We start from the raw sequence: 19858 nt of genomic DNA on the forward strand, positions 1-19858 counted from the left end.
TATTGCAGTTTTCCTTTAATCACTATGTTTTCTATAAGCAAACTGGATACATATTTATGAAATAACACAAAATCTGCTCCTTTTGAAAACACCAGATCTCAGAAAAACTAGTGAAAGTAAATTCAGCATTGCTGATTGTAGGTGAATCTTAATTTTAAAAGCAATTTCAAAAATTAAATAAGTAAGAAATAAAGGCAATCTCACAGACATCTGGGTTGCCAGGGGAAGCCCTCGCACGACTACACCCCTTTGGAGGCCAGAACTGAGCACAAAAGCGCTACAATGAGACACTGAACGTTCGCCTGCCCTGAGAGAGAGGTGGGTCCCTCACGTGGGACAGGAGGGGCCGGGGGAGCTGAGTGTCCACGGAGACGCAGGCAGTCAAGGCCAGTATCCAGGATAAGCACTTAGGGTCCTGGGCTGAGCCCCCACAGCAGGCTGTGCGCACAGCTCAACGGGGCTTTTCAAAGAGGTACTCGAGGTCTGGGGCGCGCAGCCTCTGCTCCTTGTTTTTGTTCTTAGCGAAGTCTCTCAGCAGCGCCATGACTTCATTTTCAAATATTTCTGGGGCTGGTTTTGCTTCTGCAAGAGAAGAATGGGCAGAAAGAATTATGTCAGCCAGTCAGTATTTAGGCAAAAGGATCTTGAAACGTGAAACTCTGGCCTTGCCCGAGAGCCTCGGCAGACGCCCGGACTGCCCCCATTCTTCCTCTAAGTACACACAGCAGCCTGCCCTGCGACCTGTTTTGTTGGAACAGCCGCTCCGGCGGGTTTACACGGTCGTCCACGGCTGCTGCCGGGCTACAATGGCAGAGTAGGTGCGGCAGCAACCGCACGACCACAGGACCAGGAAGGATATCTGCTCTCGGGTTCCGTATGAGCAAGGCTGCCGACCTTCGGCCCGCCCTGTCTCGGCCGTACTGCTCTGCTCTGCATTTGGTGTTTCCGTGGTTTTCTAGTTTATACGTTTCCTGAGGCCGAGGTCCTTGGTTGTAAGTGACGGAAACTCGTAACTCATGTAAACTGAAGCCAGAAGGAATGTACTGGAAGGCTATTAGAGGCACACAAGAGTGGCATGAGCCTGAGGGGCAGACTCGAACACACACAGGCACAGAAAGCGCGGCGATGCGAAGGCCAGCCGCAGGCTAGTGGGCGGCAGCTTGGCAGGATGCTGCTCACCTGCAACCCTTCTCTCCACCTCGAGACACTCAAGATTCAAATTATGGGCAAAGCCTCCCATTGGCAAAGCTTAGGTAGGTGAGGTGCTTTTAATTCCCCTCCTATCAAGGCTGAAGACAGTGCTAGGAGGGGAATTCCTGAAAACAAAGTTCGACCCCCCTCAGTCAGCACAGCACCTGGCTTCCAGTGGGTCAGGCAAGGTTTGTTTGTTTGTAACGATCAGAATAAGATCAGGGATATTTAGGTTCCCAGGAGGATGTTGAGAGTTGGAAAGAACACTGCTTACATCCTAACAAAAAGCCAGATAAATGACAGACACCATGAGCCTTGAGGTCATTAGACAGCTGAGGTCACAGAGCAACTTCGTGGCATAAATCTAAGGAGAGGGAGGCCCCCGGGAGGAGAAACCGGACGTGAGCACCTGCTCACCTGGGACAGAGGCCAGGAAGAAGAGACACTGGGCACTACACAAACGGGGGGAAAGGATTCAGCGGTAGTGTTCAGTGACCAGCCAAAGGCCCGAGTGCGGACTAGCCACAGACCCAGGGGAGTTAACGCCTACCTACCAGTTCTTCCTAAGAAGCCTGCACTGAGCACGCTCCGGGCAAAGGCTGAGTTCAGAACAGGAGACCAGAGGAAGCCTCCTTCTGTGATGCAGGCCGTGGCGAGGGGAGCAGACAACTCGGCAAAGAAAGCACCGCGCCCAGCCCAGCCCAGCCCAGCCCAGCCCTTGCCTTCTGCAGAAAAAGCCTCAGGTGACTGGAGCAGGTCAGCAAACCCTGCCTCCTACAGGGCACACAGGAGGAGCCATGTGGGCTGGTGAAAGGGTAAAAAGAAAATAAATCCTCTCCCCTGTGGGATGGGGGGGGTCACTGAGAAGGCCCACCTCCAAGACCTAGGGCCACAGGGACTGAAGCTGGACCAGGACAACAGAGAAAGCCCTCCCAAACTCCCCCTCCCCAAGCAAACGAGCACCATGTAGGAAGCAACAAGAATTTACAGCTGGGGGGAGGCTAAACTCAGGGAGAGAGATTCCCTTTGAGGCACAGAAATACAGGGACACTGAGAAACACCCTCTGGAGACTCAGCTCCCACCCAAGCACATGGTAACGACAGAGGCCGGTGGTGCACTGGAGGGAGCCAAAGCTACCAGAAATCCAAAGTGAGCTTAACTCCTAAGCAGACGGACTTGATCGCCGTGCTGACAGCCTGGTGGACGTGTGCCCGCGTCCAGGTGTAAATGCAGCCCGCCTCCGTCTCCACGGTCTTACAATGTCTGACACTCAGTCCAACCTTATGAGACACACACACTGTGAAGGGACAAAGCAGTCACAGAAACGGGCTAAGAGATGACCCAGATGTGAGACTGTGGAGGAATTTAAAGTAACTGTGACTAGTATGTAAAAGAATCTAGTAGAAAAAGCAGACAAAGTGTATGAACAGATGAGGACTTCCAGCAGAGAGTTAGAAACTGCAAAAGTTGGATGAAAATGTTAAAAATAAAAATAAGCAAAAAAGCAGACTGACCTCGGCAGGTCCGTCGTGAGATCTGGCGCAGGCAAGGCAAGAATGAGTGAACTGAAGGCCATCTAATGTCGACACGAACCGCCCAAACGGATACGTAAGAAGAGCGAGACACAAACCGATTCTAAAAGCCATAAATTAACACTGAACAGTCTAACCTAAGTGTGATTGGATCCAACGTGCCCAGAGGACCCCAAGCAGGGTAAATACAAAAACAAGCACCTAGACACGCCATATTCAAACTGCTAGACACCCAAGAAAAAACGCTGGAAACACTCAGAGAGAAAAGATGCATTACATACAAAGGAACGAAGGCGCAACGGCCCTCTCGTCAGAAACCAGGGAAACCAGAAAACGACGCCTGGTAGCACTGGAGGAATCTGAACTTGGCGGTACAATGCAGGTAAGTGAGCAAAGCGACGACAAACCCAGATCCAGCCCGACTCCGGACAGACGGGGTCCTGCACACCAACGGCCCGGCAGAAAAGAGTGCGCCCCACAAAGTGACGAAAGAAAGACTGTGAACCTGTGTTTCTATATCCAGGGAAAGTACCTTTCAAAAATGAGAAAAGCTGAGAGTTCATAATAGCAGACCTAAACTACTACAACAGATATTACAAGAAATTCTTCAAGACTAAACCAGAGAGAAACGTGGATAAATGAAGATCTCCAAAAACGATGAAAAAGAAGTAAAGATAAAATATACTTTATATATCACGAATGTTACATACTACGTTACCCATATATTTACAAATACTATGTATGTCGTAATTTGCAAATACGAAGTATTCTTTCCCTCACTTTACGTTGCTGTAAAGGTACGTGTCCGGAGCGAAGGCAATGCGAATGCAGTGCAGGCTGACAGCGTGAGTGAGGACACCACCAAGCACGACAACGGCACACGCGACGGGAGGGCGGGCCCGGTACACTATGGCAAAGTTCTTACATTACAGATGAGGCAGCATACTACTGCTTGAAGGCAGACTGCGATTAATTAAAGACGTGTTCTACAAACCTTAGGGCAATCACTGAAAGAATTATAAGGAGAGGTATAAATAATAAACCAACGGTGGAGTAAAGTGAAATTTGAAACACTCAATTAAAAAACCCCATGGAAACAGAGGGGAAAGGGAACGAAGAACAGATGGAAGAAAACAGATGGCGGATTTTAAATGCAGCCACACGGATCATTAATTACATGCAAATGGCCAGAGGACACTAGAGACCGTAAGACTGGACCACAAAATAAGGACCGTATATGCTGTCTATGAGAAGCTAAATTTAAAGTAATAGAATGGTGTGGTGGGCAGACTTCTAAGTTGGCCCGAGTATTCCCCACTCTCCCGTTGTACCAGCCCAGTGTGATCCCCAGGACTGAGAACGAGACGAGTTTCACTCCCATGATTAGGTGATGTTATTACGGCACAGTTGGCCGTAGGACAGGGAAATTACCCAAGTGGTGGTGACCTCATCACATGAGCTCTGTAAAAGCAGAGTGTTCTCCAGCAGGTGGCAGACAGGGCAATCAGACAGATGTGAGGCGGGAGAGGGACACCACGTGAGGGAGGATCTCCAGTGCCGAGGCGGAGGGGCCATGGGGCAAAGATCTGAGAGTGGCTTCTAGGAGCTGAAGGAGATCAAACAGCTAACAAGACAATCGGGGTCTCAGTCCCACAACTCAATCCCAACAGCCTGAGAGATCTGGACCGAGCTTCTGACCTACAGAACCATGAGCTAACAAACAGGTGTTGCTTAAAGTCACCAACTTTGTGGTAATTTATCACACAGCACTAGCAAACTAACATAGATGGAAAAATACATATCATGCACACACTGATCAGGAGAATGCTGGAGTGTCTAAATTACGATCAGACACTTTGGAATGAGGAATGTTACCAGCAGTAGAGACAGACATTACACACGGATAAAGCAGCCAATTCATCAAGATGTAACAATCCTAACAAGTCATCACATAATAACAGAGCTTCAAAATATATGAAGCAAAAACTAAGAGAACTGAAAGGAGTAGTAAGTCCACAGTTATAGGTGGGGACTTCAATACTCCTCTCTTACTAATTGATAGAACAAGGACAGAGAAAACCTGTCGGAATACGGAAGACATGAAGAACAGCATTAACCAACCTGACCTAGCTGGCATTTACAGAACACTTCACCCACAAGAGCAGGGCACAGATTATGTTCAAATAAATGCACACACAACAGTTATCACGATACCCACATTTCCGGCCATTAAAGAATTTCAAGAAATTGCCCTTGCTGGTGTGGCTCAGTGGACTGAGTGCCGGCCTGTGAGCTGAAAGGTCGCTGGTTCGATACCCAGTCCCAGCACATGCCGGGGCTGCGGGCCGGGTATCCAGTTCAGGGTGTGCGAGGGGCAACCCACTGATGTGTCTCTCATACAGCGATGTTTCACTCCCTCTCTTTTTCCCTTCCTTCTCCTCTCTCTGAAAATAAATAAATAGTCTTTAAAAAAATTCAAGAAACTTAAAATAACTGAAATTGTACAACATATGTTCTGTGGTCACAATGGAATAAATAACAGAAAAGTATCTGGAAAATCTGGAAATATTTGAAAATTAGACATACTTCTAAATAACTCATAGGTAAAAGAGGAAGTCACAAGGGAAATGAGAAAATACTTTGAATGGAATAGAAATAAAACACAACACATCCAAACCTGTAATGTGAAGCTAAAGCAGTGCTTAGATGGAAACTTAAATGCTCGTCGTTAAAAAAATGGTCTCAGCTCAATCAACTCAGCTTCCACCTTAAGAAACTAGAAAAAGAAGAGCAAATTAAGCCCAATGCAAGCAGAAGAAAAGCAGTAATAAAGGAAACTGGAAACAGATAAAGAAAAATCAATGAAATCAAAAGCTGGCTCTTTGAAAAGATATACTGAAGGGGACTGAATGGTAATGGAAAAGAATATAATAAGGATTATATTTACAAAAGGAAAAGATATATTGATAAGCTTCAGCCAGACTGACCAAGGGGAAAAAGCCCACAAACTACCAATATCCGAAATAAAGGAAGGACCTCACCACGGCTCTTCAGACATTACATACAAAGGGAAGCTACAACCAACTTCATGCTCACAGAGTCAACAACTTACATGATACGGGCAAACGTACTGAAAGACACAAACTAGTAAATCTCATCCAAGAAGAAATAGCTAACTCGAATGGTTCCAGAGGTATTAAAAACATTTGACTTTCCAGTTAAAAACTTCTAACAAAGAAAACCCCATATCCAGATGGCTTTCACTAGCAAATTCTATCAAATATTTAAGGAGAAAATAATACCAATTCGCTATAAATTCTCCTGAAAATGCAATAGGAGAGAGCACTTCACAATTCATTTTATGAAGCCAGCATCACCCTGATCGAAACCAGATGACAACATGCCAAAAAAGTATACATCGGTACCTTCAGATACAAGACCCAAGTCTCCAAAATGTTAGCAAATCAAACCAACCAACACACATCACGGCCATGTGGTATTTATCCTAGGAATGCAAGGCTGGTTCACTATCTGAAAATCAATAAAAAACTTCATCATATCCATAAACCAAAGGGGGAAAAAATCACATCACTAAAAATATTATCATCTCTATAGATGCCTAAGAAGCACTCGACAAACTTCAGCATCTGTTTATGATTCAACGCTACGTGTACTAGAAGCAGAAGGAAACTTGTCAACCTGGTCAAAGGCATTTACAACCACCCTACAGCTAACACTACATCTGACAGTGAAGGACGGAGTGTTTCCCGCCCCCCCGCATGGGGAAAAGGCGAGAAGGTCTGCTCTCAGGCAGCTACTCGGCACTGTGCAGGACGCCCCAGACAGCGCAGTGAGGGGAGCGAGAGATCCAAAGGCACACGGGCTGGAAGAGAAAGAAAAGCACCTCTGTTCACAGGTTACACAACTGTCTGCAGAGAAAATCCCAAAGAACCTATCAAAAAGCTTCTAGAACTGAGTGAGTTTAGCAAGGTCACAATATACAAAGTCAACAAATACCAACTGCATTTCTACATTCTAACAACAATGGAAAATTGAAGAAAAAATGTAAAGTCCCATTTATAATAGCACCAAAATAAATAAAATACCTACATATAAGTATAGCAAATGTGCTGAAAACTATAAAACTGATTGTAGCTGGCAGACTCTGGGAGGGCCCCCAGTGATCCCCGCCCCAGGGACCGTGCCTTTGTGTGACCACCCCCCAGCCCCTGAAAGCAGCTGGACCTCATGACGTGGTTCTAACCAACAGAACGCGGCAAAGATGACGGAACATCACTGCTGTGACCAGGTTACCAGCCAGTGAGACTCCCATCTTGCTACTAGGCTCTTCCTGTGGACTCCTGGTTTGCAAGCTGCCACGTGGGGAGGCCCATCTGACGAAGTACAGAAGGCAGCAGCCAGCAAGGACTGAGGAGCCCGCGAGGAACTAAACTCTGCCAACCCCAGAGCGAGTCTGAAGCGGACCCTCCCCTAGTGAAGCCTCCGGGCCCTGGGCTGGCACCTGGACTGCAAACTCATGGCAGATTGAAGGACAGGACCCAGCGAAGCCTTGCCTGGATTCCAGAACCACCAAAACAAAGAGATGATAAGTATGGGTTGCTTTAAGCCAGTAAGTTTTAGAATAATGGGTTATTCAGTGACGGATAACACACTGACTGAAGAAATCAAAGACCGAAGTAAATGGAGATACAGTGTGTTCATAGCGCAGACAATTCTAAATTGCTATCAGAATCTTCCCAAATTCATCTATGGATTTAACCCAACCCCAACCAAAGTTCAATTAGGATTTTCTTTATTTGAGAAACTGAACAGCTGATCCTAAAGCTATAAAATTCCTGGAACAGAGAAAATCTTTGTGACTTTAGATGAGGCAAGCTCTTTGACACAGAACCAAAAGCACAATTTATTAACACATTTTATACTTTGAACTTACAGAATGGCTTCTATTTCGTGATGCATACTGAGTGGAAACAAAAGACCCAGAGTGTGAGAGAAATAGATGAAATATCCCCTAATATCCACTCTCTCAGTTTTCCGCAACAGAAATTTCCAATCTGCTTGGACACATGGGAGAGACTAGATCGTTTCTCCTTCATGGCGAGGTACAGCCATGGGACTGGACTGTGACCAGTGGAGAGTCAGGGGAAGTACAGCGCACAATTTCCCGGGAAGGGTCCGTAGGGAACGGGGTGTGCTCTTCCACACGTTTCCCCGGCTGAACTTCGGCATGACCGGCGCGGCCTCAGCAGCCACCTTGGACCACAAGGTGGACGACACACGCTGGGGACAAAGAGGGGGCGAGGGAAGGGGACTCGAACTGAGGACTTCTGAAAACCCCTCTCTGTGCCTACCCTGGACTTCCGTTATGAGAAAGAGAAATGGAGCTCGGTCTGGCTTAAGCCATTGTTGTTTTGGATTTTTTTTCCCTCACAGCCACAGCGAACCCTAACTGTGCGCAGTGAGACGTCGTCCCTCACAAAGGCAGAGCCACAGCGAGACCACTGAGGGACCCCTGCCATGCAGGTTATGCAGCTGTCTGGTTCTAGTCCGTTCCCGGCCTCGTTTCTCTTCAACCTTCCTCCAATACCCATGTAAGTTCACTAAATTCCTCTTGGCTTAAGTTACACCCAATAGGTTCCTACTGTGAGCAAACGAAGAACATTAACTAATCAAACAAGTTTTATACACTTTAGAAAAATTTGAAGTGTTTGGGTTGAGTGCCTATTTGTATGAATAAAAGGAAAAAAAAAAATCGCCACGGACGTTAATTCCAGACTCAGACCAGCCCAGGCCGCCCCGCTTTTCACCTCCTGCTGCGTTTGGGACCAGTACCTGTGGCCCAGTAGTAAATATCCCAGTCGTTACTGGGCTCGTTGATCAGGCGGTCGTAGAGGTTCAGCTGCTTCTCTGTCATGTGGTGCAGGTATTCTTTAGCAAAGAGGCTAAAAATGAGAGACAGGGAGAAAGAGGTTAAAAGGCCGTCCGCAGTCAAAGAGAAGTGGCCCCAAGACCCCCGTGTCCCCCACCTGAGCAGAATGCAGTTCTCCAGCATTCCCCGCTTCCTGCTCTCGTACAGCAGGCGGGCTCTTTTGGTTTCTATGGATTCATCAGTTCGTTCCTGCCATGGAGGCAAAGGGATTTCAATCATATCTTTCTGGGAATCTGTCAGGCTGTCACCTCTGTAGAACCGGCTGAATGACGTCATGCTGAGCAAAGGAGACGCTAGGTGGCGCCTTGACAGAGCAAGCATCTGAAACAAACCACATTTTTTTAAACAACATCAAATAACATCATTGTCATCTGCTCAGCACTTACTAGGCGCTAAATGCATTTGATCTCATTTAGTCCTTAAGTAGTTATGCTGATACTGACTCCCCTTTACGGCTTAGGAAGCTGAAACTCCGGTTAAAAAACTTACCAAGGTCACCCAAATAGTAACTGTAGATAGAACTGAAACCCAGCTCTAACTGCAAACATGTTCTAACCACTGCCCTTCCAGAAATTCTTCAGCAGAAGTATTTTCTCCTTCCTTTGAAGTTCCTTACAGTATGGTATGTATTCTTATCACTTGACTGAGTTAAAACGTGAGCACACAGTGACGGCATGGACCCTAATCCTCCAAGGTCTCCCAATCTAGAGAAAGGCAAAGACTATCAAGATGCAATGGGAAGGTGGGAACATCAGCAAGATGGCAGAACAGGAAGCCCCACACTCTTCTCCCACAGAGACATCAACTCCGTAACGCATGGACCAATTCCCTTTATGAAAAACCCAGAAACCAGTTCAGAGGTTCCTAACACCCAGATGAGCACAAAAGCAGCTGTGTCAAAGCTGGAAGGAAAATGAATGACATTCATTCACCATAGTCCCTCCCCGGAAGCTCAGCCTGGTGCAACTGCAGAAAATTCTTAGTTCCTGGTTTCTCCCTGGGGAGAGAAAGAGAAGCCTGAAACATACATCCAAAGTGCAGACTGGCTTAGTTTCTGTCCTCTTTGAATCTAACTGCTGACAGGAAAGGGCACCAGGCTGGGTGCTGCTGAGCACAAAGGTGAGGGTTTGGACCAGCACACACTCACTTACCATGGCCACTACCCCGGCTCAGCACAGAAGGAGGAGAAAACCTCCAACTCCTGGCTTTTCCGTGGGGAGGTTAAGAGTTGGGATGTATGTCCAATGTTCCAGCTTTTGGGGGAGGTCTCTGAGAGTGGTTTCTGTCCCACCTGTCTCAGAGCACTGATAGGACCCAGCACATGCTAGATGCCCGGGGGCCTCTGAAAATCAGAGAGAACTGGAGAGCTTGGGGCTGCTCCAGAGGACCCATGGTACAGGAGACAGGGGCCAATACAGCTTGGCGCCTCTCCCTTGAGAAGGAGAGGAGCATGCATCCAAAATTCCTGCTTTTCAAGGAACTGCTCAAGAAACTGGTTTCTGTCTACACCAACTTGCAGCTTTGATGGGAGCTGGAATACTCTAGAAGCCTGGTGACTATTGAGACCAAGAGGAGCTGGGAGGCTTGTGGCTGCTCCACAGGATCTGCAGTACCACAGATAGACACCAGAGGGAGGAAGAGGTTACGAGTTCCAGAAAACAGCCCGCAAATCCCTCTAACTGGGAATTTACATGTGCACACACCCAGAGAAGACACAACCAGGTCCACGCAAAACAAGTGAGGGAACCCCCCAGAATCTCTAGCAGGGCTGACTGCTGAAGGTCCAAACCAGCCCAAAGCTACTGTGAGAGGTGGCTGTTTTTTCAAAGGAGTGAATCCCAACACAGAGTTGCATGCACAGGATGTGACGAAACAAGGAACTGTAGCCCAACCAAAAAACCAAAAAAAAATCTCCAGAAACCAACCCCGATGAAACAGAGGCATGTGAATTACCTGACAAAGAATCCAAAATAACTGTCATCAAGATGTCCACTGAGCTCAAAAGGATGACGCATGAACATGAGAATATCAACAAAGAGGGAGACTAAAGAACCAAACAGAAACTGTGGAACTGGGGAACAAATGAATTGAAAAATTCACTACAGGGGTTAAAGAGCAGACTTGATCAACCAGAAGAAAGAAGTTCTAAGACAGATCATTGCAAAGTACCCAATCGGAGGAAGAAAAAGAAACAATGAAAAATAATAAAGTGTACCTGAAAGACAGGGGATGTCGACAAGCAGACCACTACACACATTATGAGAACGCCAGAAGAAGAAAAGAGAAAGAAGCAGAAAGCTCATTTGAAGAAACAGTGGCCAAAAAAAATATTCTCAAATATGGGAAAAGAAACGAACATTCAAACTGAAGAAGCCCGAAGGATCTAAAGCACACTAGACAGCGAAACAGAAGCATATGGAAACACAAAGCAAAGGCACATACCTGACAACCCCAGAATACGGCAATACTGTAACAGTGGTACAAAAATCACTTTTAATTCTGATATAAAAGTTAACAAACAAAAACATGTTTTCAGAAAAGTATGCCCTGAGAGGCATGGCTCAGGGTACACGACATAAAATATGTAATTGTAACATCAATAAAATGAAGTGGGAAGGAATAAAAGAACAGAGTTTTGCATGAGATTAAAGTTAAATTGTTATCAGCTTAGAATAAATTATAAGACTTTTTTGTAAGCTCCACGATAAACACCAAGAAAATACCTATAGAAGATACACAATAAAAATTTAGAAAGGAGCTGACCAGTGTGGCTCAGTTAGTTGGGTGTCATTCCACAAAGCAAAGGATCACGAGTTTGGTTCCTGGTCAGGACACATGCCTGGGTTGCGTGTGTGGTCCCTGGTTGGGGAGCAGACAGGTGGCAACCAAGTGATGTTTCTCGCTCTCTTTCTCCCTCCCTTCCCCTCTCTCTAAAAACAAACAAATAAATAAAATCTTTTTTAAAAATTAGAAAGAAATCAAAGCATGTCTCTATTTTTAAAAACCCATGAAAGACACATGATAACAATAAAAGACGAAGAAGGGACACAGAAGCTACAAGACAGACAGGGAACAATGAACAAAATGGCAATAGTAAGTCCTTACTACCAGTAATTACTTTAAATGTAAATGTACTGAACTCCCCAACCAAAACACATAGAGTGGCTCAATGGACAAAAAAAAATACTCAGATCCAACTATATGCTGTTACAGAGACTCACTTTAGATGTAAAGCTACATATAGGCTGAAAAGTAAAAGGATGAAAAAAGATATTCCATGCAAATGATAACCAGAAGTGAACAGAATGCCTCCACTCCTATCAGACAAAATAGACTTGAAGTCAAAAACTGTCATGAGATAAAGGACATTATGTAACAATCAAAAGGTATATTCATCAGGAAGATGTAACAATTATAAATATATATATATGCTACAACAGTGCACCCAAATATATAAAGCAAGCGCTGACAGCACTGAAGAAATAGCAACACAATAGATTTCAATACCCCATTTTCAATAATGGACAGAACATCCAGACAGAAGATCAATAAGGAAACAGAGGCCCTGAACAACACTACAGGCCCAATTAACCAAACAGACATATACAGAACATTCCATCCAATAGCAATGAGACTACATTCTTCTCACGCACATTGGGAACGTTCTCCAGGATAGATCACGTGTTAAGTTACAAAACAAGTTTGTCTAAGAAGATTGAAATTCCACAGTGGAATGACACTGGAAATCTATAGAAGGGAAACTGGAAAATTTACAACTATGTTAAATTACATAACGCACTGAACCAATGGTTCAAATGAGTCAAAGAAACCAAAAGGGAAATTAGGAAATATCTTGAGACAAAAGACACAACGTACAAAACATTAGATGCAGCAAAAAGTAGTACTAAGAGAGAAGTAAACAGTGGTAAACACTACATTAAAAAAGAAAGACTTTATGATGCTATGTGAAATCATGCTAGGCATCAGAGAAGATTTAAGAACAGAGATTAGGGGCACCCAGAGGCGGGCGGGCCAGCTCCACCTGGGCAGTAGGTGAAATCCGATTTGAGTCTCGAAGGAAGACTAATCGGTCAACTATACTACAAGACAGACACACGGTGGATGCGACTTGAATCTCCTAATTTTGCAAGATCGACCTCTCCTTGGGTCTGTCCTTGACCTGGGCTATCAGGCTGTTGGATGCTCCCCACGGCCTCCAAGACTAGGGAGGAAAAGGAGACTCACGGAGCGGGTGTGGCCCGCCTAGAACCCTAGAACCTCCACTCTCCTCACCCGCGTCAGAGCCGAGAACACGGCGGCCCCTGCCATTTTTCCCGACTTGTACCGGAAGCCTACGGCCCGGAAGCCGGGAACCCCAGGACGCAGACTTTGCGGAAGACACTTCCCTGCGTATAGCGGAAGTGGTTGTGCGTGTGACGCCCGTGGCGGAGTTGGGGGGGGGGGAGGCGGGATCTGGGGGCCGAGAGCGGTTCGCGCGCTTCGGGCCTAGTCCGGACTCGCCGCCTCCGCCGCCATATTCCCGGTAACGGGGGCGCGCGGCTGGGGGCCGGCTGGGCCGGAAGAGGGCTCGGGGCCGGCGTGGAGGCGGGGAGGGGGTCGGTTGAGTTTGGGGCAGCCGGAGTCGACGGACGGAGGGAGGCGCGGGCCTTTGTGGGAGGGGGCCGAGGGCGCTGGGCCGGGTCTTTGGGGAGGGAGTGGGGCGGGCCTAGTTGGGGGCGAGGACTGGGCCTGGGTGGGGAGCGGGGGCGGCTGGAGCTCCGGGACCCGAGGGGACTCTAGCCGGGCCGCCTTGGGGCCTAGGCAGGTGCGCCAGGCTAGGGTTGCGGGTTTTGCCTTGAGCGTTCTTCGCAGCGCCGTCCGAGGGCCCCTTCAGCGGAGGCCTGGACTTTCGCGTCGCGCCACGGCCCGCTGCGGCGCAGCTCGGGTCGGGCCCGAGGGTGATGGGTAGCGAGCCCCGCGAGCCTCCGCGGCCTGGGAGAGCGAGGGGCGGCGCGAGGCCGGGGGCGGGGCGGAGCGGGTGGGGCCGAGCTGGGGCTGCCGAAAGGCTGCGTCTCTGGAGACGGGAGGTTGGCAACCATTGCCCTGCTTCCAACCCGGGACCCACATGCCATCTAACTGTTGCCTCTTCCTGGATATGCAGTGGCATCTTTCTTACTGCGCGTTTTCCGGGCTCGCGATCTGCCTTCCGGAGCCATGTCAGAAGGAGTGGACTTGATTGATATATACGCTGACGAGGAATTCAATCAGGTGAGGGGTCGTCGAGAGCATTGGGATTTTCCTGCATCAGTGGAGGAATCACTTCCAGCATCCTTGCGGGGGTTCCAAATTATGCCAGGCCCTGAGGATTTAGTAGGCCTGAAAATGCCCCTATCGGGTTTTAAATTATCTCTCTAGTTCAGACTTTCAAGATTTCTGACCATTCTGCTTTATGTTAATTTAAGCCTCCAGGCTTAATTTTAAAGGCTTCGATTTAAGAGCAAATAAAAATCAGGTTTAATGGATGGTGAGTCAACCTGTGGAATGTGCTGCCCCAGGAAGCCCGAGCTGGATGGCTGCTGGCTGCTCAAAGACCAGCCACGCTGAAAAATCAGATTTGTTTGCCGTAGTATTTATGAGGGTAGCGTTGGTACCTGTTCCTTTGTGATTCTTTAAAAGTGCCGCCGGGAAAATGTTGTCAGTCCCCTGCCCGGTAAGGTGGTGCAAAGGCACAGTGTAGAGATACTCTGACGTTTAACTTCAGTTCCATCCTGATTGTTTACACCTTCTGTAAGTCGCTTGACTTCAGTCTTAAGAAGTCCATAGACATGTTTGTGTAATAAATTTTATTGATGAAAATTATTATTTGGGAGATGAGGAGAGAGGTAAAGGTTTTGGATAAACCAGTTAAAAGAAGTATAAACCCACTTAGGTACCATAAGTTGGATTTGTGGCGCCTTTATGTTACATCAAGGAAGATTATACAATGATTTCCTTTGAAACAGTAATTTCACGTACAGTTTGATTTTGAGCTCTCAAGATCCTTTCTCAAGAATGTTCCGAAGTCTCTCTACAGCTTATTAATATCTTGCCTGGATTGTTATCGGCACCATTCTACTCCAGGAAGCTGGTTCTTGCATTGGCATCTTTTAATGGGTACACATTAGGACTTGGAGAAAGGGTAAAAAGAGCAAACTAGAGACCGGGCTGGTGTGGCTCAGTGGACTGAGCGCCGGCCTGCGAACCGCAGGTGCAGTTCCCAAGCAGGGCGCAGGCCTGGGAGGTGGGTCAGGGCCCTGGTTGAAGGCGCACGAGGTGCAGCCAGCCCATGTATCTCTTGGACGTTGCTGTTTCTCTCCCTCTCTTTCTCCCTTCCTTCCCCTCCCTCTAAAAATAAATAAACGAAATCTTGTTTTTTTAAAAAAGAACAAACTAGAGAAGAAAAGCACACTACTCGGACTCTGATTTTCATGTGAGGCAACAGAAGAGGGTGAAATATGTGCTATTTTTTCACTTGGCATAAGTTTACATTAAGAAAGCTTATTTTTTAAATGCATTACGCCTTTTAACATGGAGGTTTAAAGACACGAAATTAGAAGTGTAATGACCTTGTGCCCATGGTACAGCTTCACTGGTGCTTTTTAATAGTCATCTTCTGGTGTCGAGTAAACTGGATGCATCTACATGCATCTGTTGATTGACCTAAATGCATGAAAATTTTTAAGTTTCGAACACGTCAAATAATTATTTACAGGCAAAAAGAAAGATTTGGCATAGTAATTTAGTTACAAACCATTGCTTTCCTGAGTTTTCCACGTTACTTTGAATCAGACTTTGACTAGTCTTCAACAAGTTATGCTTTGTTTGTTTTAAGTACAAGATAGCAAGGCAAGAAGACGCCAGCAGTGGAGCTGGCGCCCGTGTGTGGGTGGGTAGCTGCGCTGCTGTGGGAGATGGGCAGAATGGGGTCCTTGACCACAGGCCTAGCCACATTTGCGCTAAGAGAGTGAGGTTTCATTATTTCTTAAGCAGTGTAGGTGATCAATTGTAAGAAAGATACAGGCCCCTTCCAGAGGTCACTGCTTTGTCAGAGTAGAAGTGATTGGCCTCAGCAATTCGTGACCTCGGGTCTCTTGTTCAAAAGGATTTTTTATGGGTCTGAGATAGGCCAGTGATGGTATGGGGGATCTAGTAGACACCCAGGCAATACTGGGTGTTTAGCCAGTTGAAAGTGTGGGTTTTGAATGCCTTGTGGAAGGTTGGGGGAGGAGTACTGCCCCCCATCGGAAAGTTAATTTTTGCCAAAGCTGGTTTTAGTGTAATTTGGAAACTGCTAAAAAAAAAATGGTGAAAACTCTGGCTAGGGTTGTTAGAAACAGGCTTAGACTGAAGGCAGTCAGTTCAGGTAGTGCTTTAGAATGTTTTAAGAATGTCATTGATTCACCCCAAACTGACCCATGCACAGAAATTTTGTTAACGTGTCCTTTGCTCCCCAGGGAAAAGGAACACACTTCCTAGATGGAGCCCTGTGGTGCTGACTCCCTGGTCTCTTAAATGTGCTGCAAAAGCCTCTTTTACAGAGTCGCTTCATTCCTGTTACACAGCGAGCCTTGACTCTCGCAGCTGCTCTCTCGGGTAGGGAGAAGAACTCGGGAACGGCCACTGAGAGCCGCCTCTGTCCTGAGTGTTTTGTCTCTGTCCTGTGCGAGGCAGGCAGGCAGGCACTTTGCAGAGTATGCCCAGTTCTCTTCCCTACTTCCATCAACAAGTATTTGTTGAGCTCCTGCTGTTTGCTAGGCACTGTGTTGAGACTAGTGAGGAAAAGGGAGGGAGCATCCCTGTGCTCAAAGAGGTGTTCCTGGGGACCAGGAAGGAGGCCGTGAGGTGAGAACTATGGAAATGGTAATTACAAAACCTAAATGTGTTAGCTTTGGTTACACTTAAAAGAAACGATGGTGTTAAGTAGGTTGCTTCGAGAAAAATAAATCTGAGACTTTATTACTGCCCTCAGATATCAGGGAAAGGGGACTCGAGGTGAGCATGCAGGTAAGGGATCGTTACTCGCGTTTAAAGTTCTGCAGGTTCCCTTGTTAACCGTGAAGTTTCATGGCACAATCCCAGCGCTTGCTGTGCTGTTGAACACAGAGTTCTTCCTGAGGCAGTCATTCAGGATTAAATACATGCTTCCTTTTTAAGCAAAAGTTTTTCCTCTTTCTTTGTTTTTTAATTTTTTGTTTTATTTAAGTGAAAATTTTATTGTAAATTAGGTTTTGCCTTAACCTAATCCATCACTGCATAAATCATTGGCTTATTTGGTAATCAGAAAAACTTGAGGCTGTTATCTGTTTTTTGCCTTAACCCACTGAAGAAGTAAAGTGCATTGGTGTCCCTAATGGATACCTTGTTTCTTCCATAAAATTTTTCCTCAACGCAGTCCTCAACGGGCCTGTCCCGTGCGTGCAGCAGGACAGTCCTCATCAACTTCTTTGAGCTGACGGTCTATGGCCCAGAGGGACCATTTGAATCTTGTGACACTTCTGCGCTTTTTGAATCCCTTTGTGTTTCTTTCAGTGGTAAGGTCATGCGAACAACGGGGTCTTCTGGGTTGAGTCTGTCGTTCTCTGTGCGCCCTGAAAGAGTGGGTGGTTTGTCTAGGGTTGGCGTATGGGCGACTTCCCGGTGATACATTTGCCCTCTGAGTTACCCAGAGCTGCTTGTTAGTTTGCTACTGGATTATCAGTGGTAATTTTTGTATTACAACTTCTAGGCACACATCTCCGAAGGTACTACATGGTAGAAATCCCAACTTGATTCCGTTGACCACCCAAGGTGGTGCGTTTCCTTACTCCCTTTAAGTTCCAGTTCAAATCTTTGATTTAAAAAGAGCAATGTAGTGTGAAGTGGTGCTCTGCCAGGTTAGATCATCAGATGGGGTCAAGTGCTTTCTCTGCCTTGAAACACAGAGGTAAATCACCATAGCTGGTACACGAACAAATAAATGGCTCATTTCTAAGCTGCCCCTAAAAAGTTTCTCTTGCCATTCTCTTTCTGACATTGTTCACAAGGTTTAAACTCCTCCCCTGTCAGGTTTCTTAGAGTATTTGTGGTCTTTGAAATTACTTACATGCCCCAGGAAGCAAAATCTTTTCCCCTTCAGTAGCAAAATGATCAGTAATAGTATCTGAATGTGCATGTTCTTCCACTGGACTTCAGATCAGGTGAGGAACTAAAAGATTGTTTGCAAAAGTTTGTGATGGTGTATAGCCCTAATGATGAATTTTGTAGTGGGTCTCTCCTCTCTCGTCTCACTTTTAATGGTGGTGTGGGAGGGAGAAAGTCATTGGAGCTTTCTGTCCTGAGTTCCGTAGAGGAGGAAATGAGTCTTCGGGGAACTAGACAAGGTGCCTAACGTAGGTTTTCCTTTATTCCCTTTTTTGAGAGACAGCAGTGATATGAATGAGCTGTGGGTTCTCTAAAACGCTTTGAGCTTCTGTGTCTGTCACTTTGGCAGCAGCATCTTTAGCCCTGTTTGAGTGTTACAGTGCCGGAAAAAATGCTTGTCTGATCCTCTAAAGAAAAGATCTGAGGTAATGCCATTGTAAAACCTGAAACATTAAGATCTCTTGATAGTAGTTCTTGGGTTTGGGTTTTTGGTATATAGTGTTGGTCAGCTTGGGCTTTTATAACAGAACACTAAAAACAGGGTGGCTTGTGAACAACAGAAACTTACTTCTCATACAGTTCTGGAGGCTGGAAGGCAAAATCAGGTTTGGGTTTTGGTGAGGGCCCTCTTTGGAGTTGTAGACGGCTAATTTATTTCTTTTTCTTTAATCCTCACCTGAGGACATGTTTATTGATTTTAGAAAGAGAGGAAGGGGAAGAGAGAGAGAGAAACATCAATCAGTTGCCTTCTGTATGTGCCCCAACTCGGGTGTCACACCCGAAACCTTTTGTCGTAGGGACACAGTGCTCCAACCGAGCCAGCTGGCCAGGGCCAGACCGCCAGTTTCTCCTGTTCTCACACGGTGGAGAGCAGAGCGAAGCAAACAGTCTCTCACTTGACTCTTACAAGGGTGCTAGGCACAGTTATGAGGGCTTTGCCCTCAAGACCTCATCTAACTCTACCTGCCAAAGGCCCCACCTCCTAATACCACATTGGGCAGTATGGTTTCAGCATACGTGTGGCCGGGCCAGGGCACACAAACATTCAGTCCACAGAGTGATACAGCGCATAGATACGACGTTTGGTTTGCATATCTTCCAGAACAGACATTTGTATTGTAAATGCTCACTCTGACATAGCTTATGATATGGGTACATCTCCTGTGTTCTGACCCTTACATTTTAGAGAACTTTTTTTTTTTTTTTTTTTAAGATTTTATATATTTTTAGAGAGGGGAAGCTGGGAGAAAGAGGAAGAAAAACATCAATGTGTGGTTGCCTTTCATGCACCCCCTACTGGGGACCTGGCCTGCAACCCAAGCATGTGCCCTGACTGGGAATCAAACCGGCAACCCTTTGCTTCGCAGTCCAGTGCTCAATCCACTGAGCCATACCAGCCAGGGCTATTTTAGAGAACTTCTGATTAAACATCTCTAGTACTGCTCAGAGATGTCTCTTACATTGGTGTCATGGTAATGTATTAGATATGCATGTCACTTGAGAAATAGAACTTAGGGAACATTCCCCAGGGTTACTACCTTTCCTTTTATTTTGTTTTAATGTTTCTCTGATGGTTATTAGAAAGATGGGATTATGTGCTATGAGTTTTAGAGCTTCCCTAAATCATTTGTGTAAATCACATAATTTAAACCAGTAAGTTCCATTCTTTTTTGCATTTTGGTTCCCATTTTAACATGCCTTTTCACTGCTTTCTATTTCTAAATACGTATACTCTATTTCTTATTAAATACAATAGTAAATTTTTATAACTCTTGATTTTGAAAATGCATAAGGTACGGAAATTTGATTAGTGTGTCTTAGATGTGGTCTTTCGAAGCTAACCTCGTGGATAGCAGCCAGAAATGCATCTCTTTGCATTCCTAGTTTGCATTCTTATTCAACCATCATGTACCTTTTAATTCTCACAGGTGACTGACTGGAGCTAGAAACGTTGCAGGCACCTAACAGGGTCTTGGGGGAAAAACCTGCATGAGCATAATTGAGTGAAGTAGTTTTAAATGAGGA

At 46.1% G+C, this 19858-nt stretch overlaps 2 protein-coding genes across 6 annotated transcripts in view; one reads left to right on the top strand and one right to left on the bottom strand.

Moving 5' to 3' along the window:
• Positions 1–13120, bottom strand: SDHAF2 (succinate dehydrogenase complex assembly factor 2). Of its 2 annotated transcripts, none has more exons than XM_024574439.3 (4): positions 12968–13120; positions 8772–8995; positions 8578–8687; positions 1–582 (listed from the first exon to the last, which is right to left on the bottom strand). In XM_024574439.3, the coding sequence occupies exons 1-4, from the start codon at positions 13001–13003 to the stop codon at positions 452–454; spliced, it is 501 nt and encodes a 166-aa protein (XP_024430207.1). In that variant the 5' UTR covers positions 13004–13120; the 3' UTR covers positions 1–451. The 2 variants fall into 2 exon arrangements, with proteins under 2 accessions (XP_024430207.1, XP_053780011.1); XM_053924036.2 differs by lacking the exon at positions 12968–13120 and adding an exon at positions 9826–11225.
• Positions 13111–19858, top strand: part of CPSF7 (cleavage and polyadenylation specific factor 7) — a 22431-nt gene continuing 15683 nt past the window's right edge. For 2 of the 4 annotated variants that reach the window (XM_053924033.1, XM_053924035.1), the window contains exons 1-2: positions 13111–13217; positions 13836–13942. In XM_053924033.1, the coding sequence (XP_053780008.1) occupies positions 13889–13942 (54 nt within the window). In that variant the 5' untranslated portion in view covers positions 13111–13217; positions 13836–13888. Of the gene's footprint in view, positions 13291–13475; positions 13500–13835; positions 13943–19858 lie in introns of those variants that run through there. The other 2 variants (XM_053924034.1, XM_045183196.2) reach the window with 2 other exon arrangements.

This window comes from Desmodus rotundus, chromosome 5, assembly GCF_022682495.2.
Source record: "Desmodus rotundus isolate HL8 chromosome 5, HLdesRot8A.1, whole genome shotgun sequence".
In the NCBI taxonomy this organism is placed as follows: domain Eukaryota; kingdom Metazoa; phylum Chordata; class Mammalia; order Chiroptera; family Phyllostomidae; genus Desmodus; species Desmodus rotundus.

What these genes read in the sequence shown, in the direction of transcription:
- SDHAF2 (XM_024574439.3), bottom strand. Translation starts at nt 13,003, where the DNA reads ATGGCAGGGGCCGCCGTGTTCTCGGCTCTGACGCGG. An exon ending in TGTTCTCGGCTCTGACGCGG is followed by an intron (nt 8,996 to 12,967) that starts GTGAGGAGAGTG and finishes GGTTTGTTTCAG; the next exon opens with ATGCTTGCTCTGTCAAGGCG. An exon ending in GAGAACTGCATTCTGCTCAG is followed by an intron (nt 8,688 to 8,771) that starts GTGGGGGACACG and finishes TCTCATTTTTAG; the next exon opens with CCTCTTTGCTAAAGAATACC.